At 35.7% G+C, this 7,500-nt stretch overlaps 1 protein-coding gene across 1 annotated transcript in view; it reads right to left on the bottom strand.

The window, feature by feature from the left end:
* Window positions 1–2,889, bottom strand: part of LOC125034623 (carbonic anhydrase 1-like) — a 3,359-nt gene extending 470 nt beyond the window's left edge. Inside the window, exons 1-7 of the mRNA XM_047626524.1 lie at window positions 2,856–2,889; window positions 2,412–2,465; window positions 1,824–2,015; window positions 1,302–1,449; window positions 1,030–1,202; window positions 545–705; window positions 224–313 (exon numbers count right to left, since the gene is read on the bottom strand). Coding sequence (XP_047482480.1) covers window positions 224–313; window positions 545–705; window positions 1,030–1,202; window positions 1,302–1,449; window positions 1,824–2,015; window positions 2,412–2,465; window positions 2,856–2,889 — 852 coding nt within the window. The remainder of the gene's footprint in view (window positions 1–223; window positions 314–544; window positions 706–1,029; window positions 1,203–1,301; window positions 1,450–1,823; window positions 2,016–2,411; window positions 2,466–2,855) is intronic.
* Between the last annotated feature and the right edge of the window lie 4,611 nt (window positions 2,890–7,500).

A 7,500-nucleotide genomic window follows, 5' to 3' on the forward strand; every position in this document is an offset into this window, starting at 1 on the left:
CCAAAAAATACACGGGACAGAGGAATGGGATGCTTCTTTTTCCCTTTCTCTCTCTTTTCTGCAAAGTTCTCCCCTTACTCGGCAAAGTATAGCAACTTGTCCAAAGTGTCGGCAAATGACTTCACTGTGAGAGAATGAGACGCTTGTCCGCCCCGGCATGCCCGAGTTTCGCCCTTCCTATCCTCAGCAGATCATTTCTTCCCCTTTTTTCCCTCTAACTCACCGTGCGGCCGTTGAGGTGCTGGACGGGACGGAAGTTGTCGACAATGTGGTGCTGTCCATCCTCTCCGAGGAGCTTGCGGAATTCCTCAAGCTGGGCGAGAGAGAAAGACACTTCATATCACAGTATTGGCTTTTGATACAGTAATAATAATGGTAATCAGGGAAGTCGTTATAGTAATTAATAACAATCATTATTATGATAAAATTGATATTAATCATTAATGATTATCAAACCTTTAATCATTATCATTAAAGTAAGTATTTGTAGTTTTATAGATTGTTTTATATAATCTTATAATTCCTTCACATTCATTTCACTGACCTGAGTCTCGGAAATGCTTATGGGTTCTTTGAAGACAGTCCAGGTGACGACCTCGTTACAGGTGGGAGTGGTCAAAGAGCCTGAGTACCTGTAGAAGGTGTTGGTGTCCGGCGGCAGGAGGTCTTGGAGAGGAAGCATTGTCGCCAGGTGTTCTTCGGTTTCTGGAGACCAAAAATGGGTTAAACAGTAATGCAAAGTGATCATAGAACCCAGAGATGAGTATTATGACTGGAATAGAAGGAGTGTGCTTCTGCATTACGTGATGTATAATCAGATTATATCTGATACAGTGTTAAATTTCCTATATTTTGAAGGCTAATATACCATTCATATTTACACATGATATTAATGGCTAAAATTTGTTAGTTTTCAGCTCATGAAATAACCATAGTTAAGAATAACAACTTTGACCAATTAAAAAATGATAGCAAAGTCATTTCTCGTAAGTCATCAACTATTACCTCAAAAAACGGCCAGATACAGACCTGCATTCGTGATGGTAGCGAGCCCATCGATGATTGGTGTGAGTTTGGGATTGTCGACCAGACCGCCCAGGAGCATAACGCCCAGCACAGCAAGACCGTCATTGTGCGCGACCGCTTCGGTGAGGGAACCATACTCAGTCTTGAAGTGCACCAGATGAAGCTCGGCAGCATATCTGGACGGGTAGGAACAATGTAGGTGAAGTATTCGTGGCGTTTATCAGGACATTGAAGAGTTCGACTTCTAAAACTTTTCACTTCCTTCCTTTACTCACGCGATCCCATTGATGGTGTGCTCAGATCCCTGCGTGCTGACGCTGCCCCAGTGGAAATGAAACTGGGCGAAAGTGTACTGGCCACCCAACTCTCCGCCGCGGACCGAGGGAAGCTCCGCGACGTCTGTGATGGTCCATGCAACCTTGGCTGGAAGAGGAAAGCAAAACGTGGCTTCATAAACTGCAACAATATCTTGCTTAATGGCCAAAAGAACTACATTTCTGGATCTATTTTATTGAAATTGTTAATTCTATCTTAATATCTATCAAGATGGAAAGTAAATTCTGTGACATTGCTATCACTTCCACTTGAAATTATTGACCCACATATAGTTAACTCTAAATATAATTGCAGTGAAAACAATCGTAGCCGAAGTTGATGATTCTTCGAAATTTGCATGGTTCTTAATTTCGGAAACCGCTTAGAGAATGGACCAAATTTCTCGTGAATCATAAACAGAAGTACGCACTTGGCACTAATCAATGTCATGTACAGAAAAGTGGCAATGACAAAAATAAAACCTGAATGTCCATTGTTTTCTATCTTGAGATCAGTAGGGACGGTGTCGTATTTGTCCAGCACCCAGGCGTCGGAGGAACTCTTGGCAGTGGCTTCGAGTCCATTCAAGGCGATCGGGGACTGACTGCTGCCAGCACAGTAATTGGGAAACAGCGTCGCCCAGTTCTCGGGGCCTATGAGCGAGACAAAGATAACTTTCGAAGAGGCGGAACAATGATTTACAGTCTGAGTTGAGATTTTAATTACAAAGTTATAGCAGAGGAAAGTGCGGTTCCAAACCCAGATGCTAAGTTCTGTTTGTCTTTTGTCAGCACCAAGTTACACATAACACAGGTAGTACCACCTCCGGTTATTCTATTGAACCCAAAATCTTTCCCCAAGTGTATTCTGACTACTGCCAGGAAAAAAAAAAAAAAAAAAAAAAAATGATACAAGAAAAAAATGCAAATATTTGCAGTGAATGAAGGTGACGAGGCGGTGTTTAGCTCAACACTAGCCAACTAGGATTTTCATGACGACGGAGTGATACTACCTGTGTTAAAAGTACTCTGGCTGCACGAAATACAGTAATGCAGTGGGTTGCTGTTTACCTTCCTCGCCCTCGTAACTCCATGCAGGTGCCGCAGGGGGGGCGACATCAATTGCTGAAATGTAGACGTAAAATGTTGAAAAGTTTGAAGTTTCTGAAGAAATCTATCCTGTAATGGCTAGACATTTTCATCTTGTGAACATTATTAATGTCTTACAAGCTGAAGAATAAGCTCAGTTGATGCTTAAAATGTTGGATAAAGTTTATTGTACCACATGACTCAAATTTAAATGTGTCGAACCGAGAATATATATGTGTGTGTGTATGTGTGTATGTGTGTGTGTGTGTGTGTGTGTGTTTGTGTGTGTGTGTGTGTGTGAGTGTATCTTAATATAAAACTTTGACATATGGATATAGGACTCGACACTTACCGCAATATCAAAACAACTTCCGAATAATAAAAATGCGCTCGATACAAATCATCTGAAACGACGGTAAGCTAGACCGAACGCGGGAATTAAACTAGAGGCACAGAGCATGGCGCTTAAGGTGATCCTCCGAAACGCGCTTTTCGCTTCGAAGTAGACAAAAGGTGTGACATTCGCTGGCAGAATATCGAAGAAAGCCTTTTACACAGCCGGAGAGAGAGAAAGAAATAGGAACGGAAGCAAGGCACACTCACAGCTTAAACTTTCTGTCGATATTAAAATTGTTAATATTGTATTTGTATCTACTACTAGTAACATACTATAATATAAATAAGAGAAGACGTCACGATCATTTAAGAATATCCAATATAAATCAAGACATTCCAGGAATGAATTAGCTATTTAAACAACTAACAGATTAGGAGCGTAGATTCTGTATATTTGATTATTATTATTATTATTATACTAAGAAGCAAATGAAGGAAAACGAAAAAGCCAATGTAAACTCGAACTTAGCTGTGATGCCTTATACCTTTTTTGCTCTGAAGAATTCATCCATTCCTCTTCAGGTCTCTGCACCCTTTCTGTTCCCACCATATTCATATTTCTTCCCTTCCAGATCGCTCACCCACTGGCCACCTGTGAAGATGGTTCGAATGATTGCTTTCCATGGACAAATTCAACGCATTTTCGGCCAATAACCTGATGTAGTACACAAGTGAATGTCAGCCGTATTCTAAGATGCAAACCCCACAACACTCCTCTCTTCCTTAGCAAAATAGGCTTCAGTCGAAAATGGTTGTTCAAGTTTGATATTTTAAACAGCCTTCTTAAAGTGCTTATTAAAATAAAAGAGCAGGTCTCATTATAACTATCAACTCAAATATTATGAACAAAGGTTTTTTAATATATCATATTACATCTTGGAATACAGCAGTATAATTATATCTAATAGTATCTAAAAACACACACAAACACACACGAGGACATTTAAATAGAGAAACATCCGTCCTAAGCCACGGGATGTGGTAGGTCATACATACAAACATGCATGCATACATACGTACCTACATACATACATACATACATACATACATACATACATACATACATACATACATACATACATACATACATACATACATATATACATGCATATAATATATATATATAATCTTTATAATACACACACATATGTATATATACGTATATATGTATGCTTACATATACATGTTAAATATCTGTACATATGTATATTAATTACACACACACACACATATATATATATATACATATATAAGTATATAAATATGTATATATATTATATAGATAGATATATTACATAAACACACATACGCACACATATATATAAAAAACACATAGGTATATATATATGTATATATGTAATATATCTATCTATATATATATGAACCGCATTCATGTTGACAAATGTAGAAAAGATATGAATGAGAATGAATATCTTCACAATACAAGATATATATTTGACCGGTTTCGATTCTATCTTCGTCTGAAATACATGTATTTCTGACGAAGATAGAATCGAAACCGGTCAAATACATCTCTTGTATTGTGAAGATATTCATTCTCATTCATACCTTTTCTACATATATATATATATATATATATATATATATACACACGTAGGTATATATATGTATATAAGTAATATATATATACATATACATGTATATATGTAATATATATACATATACATGTATATATGTAATATAAATATATATTTATATTATATATATAGATAGATAGCTTACACACACACACACACACACACACAGACACACACACATATATATATATATATGATATATGTATATAAATAATATATATTATATATATCATTTATATATATGCCCCCCTTCTTTACCAAAACTGATATAATTCGACTTCTAAACATAGGGATTTATATTATGTGGATATAGTAAGAAGCGAAAGATATGATGCTTTCACCTTAAAATATTGCCGGTGTTGCTCATTACCGTGAAATCCGCGAGTTTCAGGAAGCGCAGCTCTGCCCAGAGGACGATCCCGAGAAGCCGACTTGGCCCTTGCCGCGCCTGCTCGGCCAGGGAACGACAAGGCATTGCAGTGATCGCTGCGGAAGTCGAGCCGCAACTGGCGCTCACTGGGACTCACTGCTATCTTTTATCTTCTCCTGATGTCCCTGTTAGCTTTGCAGATGCGTCCCCGGTTAGGAAACGTATCGATCTTTTTATAGTAACCGATCATATGTTCCATCATATACAATGAGTAAATATATACAAACCTATGATTTATGTATGAGTGTGTGCAAACAGATAGAAATGTACCACAGCATGGTTCTTAACATGAAAGCTCAATATCTCGACTTTTGACTCCAGTTGTCTCCCATGTTTTAGTCAAAGAGAAGAGAAACCAAGATGTAGAGGCCTGGATTCTTTCGTTTGGAAACACTTGGGATTGAAAACACCGTAAAACCACTTACAAAAGGTCTACGAGTTCATCCAGGCAGCACGAACGAATTGTTGATGTTCAGTTGAACTATTGACATCATGACATCCGCTACTGGAAGATATTTAAATGCCTCTCTAAGCACCAAATTCATAGAGGATAGCATGCTAGCAGAAGAGATTGTAATGAACACAATCATCATCACATTTTATCTCATTATCCCCAACTATTCCTTCCTATTCCCCCCGCCTTCTATCTGTCTGTCGCTCTCTCTCTCTCTCTCTCTCTCTCTCTCTCTCTCTCTCTCTCTCTCTCTCTCTCTCTCTCTCTCTCTCTGTCTCTCTTTCTCTTTGTCTGCTCGTCTATCTATTTATCTATCTCTATCTATCTGTCTCTTTGGGGGCCAAGACTGGAAACAAAAAATGCAAGACAAATTTGGAAAAGATTGGAAGAGGCCTATGACCTGCAGTGGAATGATGATGATGATATACATATATACATATATATATATATGTGTGTGTGTGTGTGTACACACACACGTAATGATACACACACCAGAACACACACACATATATGCGTGTGTTTAGATATATGTATACATATATATACATATGTATACATATATATATATATATATATACATATGTATACATATATATATATATATATATATATATACATATGTATACATATATATGTATGTATGTGTATATATAGGTACACAAATATACACACATACACATGCACACACACATATATATTATATATATACATATACCATATATATATATTATATAGATACACATATATGTATGTATATATAGACATATATATATATATATATATATATATATATATATATATATATATATAATGAATCTCAAGACCAGTGTAAATGGAAACATCATTACTTCTTTCTTCTTTTAATCTACCAAAACAAACGTTTCGAGTGTACAATACTCATCTCCAGTGTGAAACACAATAACTGAATAATTTCTCAGTTTAATAACAACAGTTATAGACAAAATCATATAGTAAAGGCATTCTTTTATAAAAAAGGTTATTGAGAACAAAAGTAATGATTATACAGTATATCAATATAGGTTTGATAAATCATGAATTGATATAGTCAATTAACAGGAATATAATGAAGTAATTTCTTGATATTCTGAATGCTCTATATATTAAGATTGACACCAAGTTACTTTTCTGTTTAGTAGTGATACAAGAATTGTATTTTGCAGTGAGTCCGGTGTATGTGGGCTTTCTTTACTATATAAACAAAAATAGTTATATCTAAAAAGGGTAGTGTTTCATGTGTAAATTTCATATTAGGGTGTTTTGTATTCAAACAGTCCGGGGACTTAATATGATAATTTAATTTGAACTGCAATAAGGACACATCTGCATAACGAAAGTAATGACAAGGTTTAAAGGAAGGAAGTCATTCATGTAAGGAGCTTTTTTCAAAATGGCACATAAAAATTTAGCAAGAATAGAGACTATGGGACTACCCATAGCTACCCCTTCAGTCTGTTTATATTGTGTATATATATATATATATATATATATATATATATATAATAGAACAAGATGTCTTTGGTTGCTGTATCGAAAAGTTTCTTAAATATGACTTTATTTAAACCAAGTTTTTTTCTTGTTTGTTGTCAGAAAGAAAATTCTTAATAATCAATAATCTCATCTAGTGGGACATTACTAAATAAGTTGGAGACATCAAAGCTGGCAAGTACATAATCCCTGGCATTGGATATGTCCATCAAGTCACCTAAAAAAACAATTGGTTTGTACTGTATATTCATTATTTGGGAGTCCCTCAAATGGGGAATGAAATAATTTGATGCTTTCTAATTTATGGTCCCGATGGCCGATAGGATGTTTCATAGGAACATTTGCTTTGTGAATGTTAAGTAATCCGTACAGGATACCAAGAGCCAGAGGTAATGAGAGAGGAGAAAGTGGAATTATCTGTAATTTCATCTCTCTATAGTTTTCCGAGTAAGGAATTTAGTTTGTCTCCATTATATAAATATATATACATATATATTCATATTTATACATATGTGTGTGTGTGTGTTTGCATACACATGCATGTGTATGCAAATACACACATATTCATACACACACATGTATATATATATGCATATACACATGTTTATATGTATTATACATATATATGTGTATGTATTTGTATGTGTGTTTGTTTGTTTGCATGAGTTTGCAAACACATATACATGT

This window comes from Penaeus chinensis, chromosome 18 (genome assembly GCF_019202785.1).
Source record: "Penaeus chinensis breed Huanghai No. 1 chromosome 18, ASM1920278v2, whole genome shotgun sequence".
NCBI classification, from domain to species: Eukaryota; Metazoa; Arthropoda; class Malacostraca; order Decapoda; family Penaeidae; genus Penaeus; species Penaeus chinensis.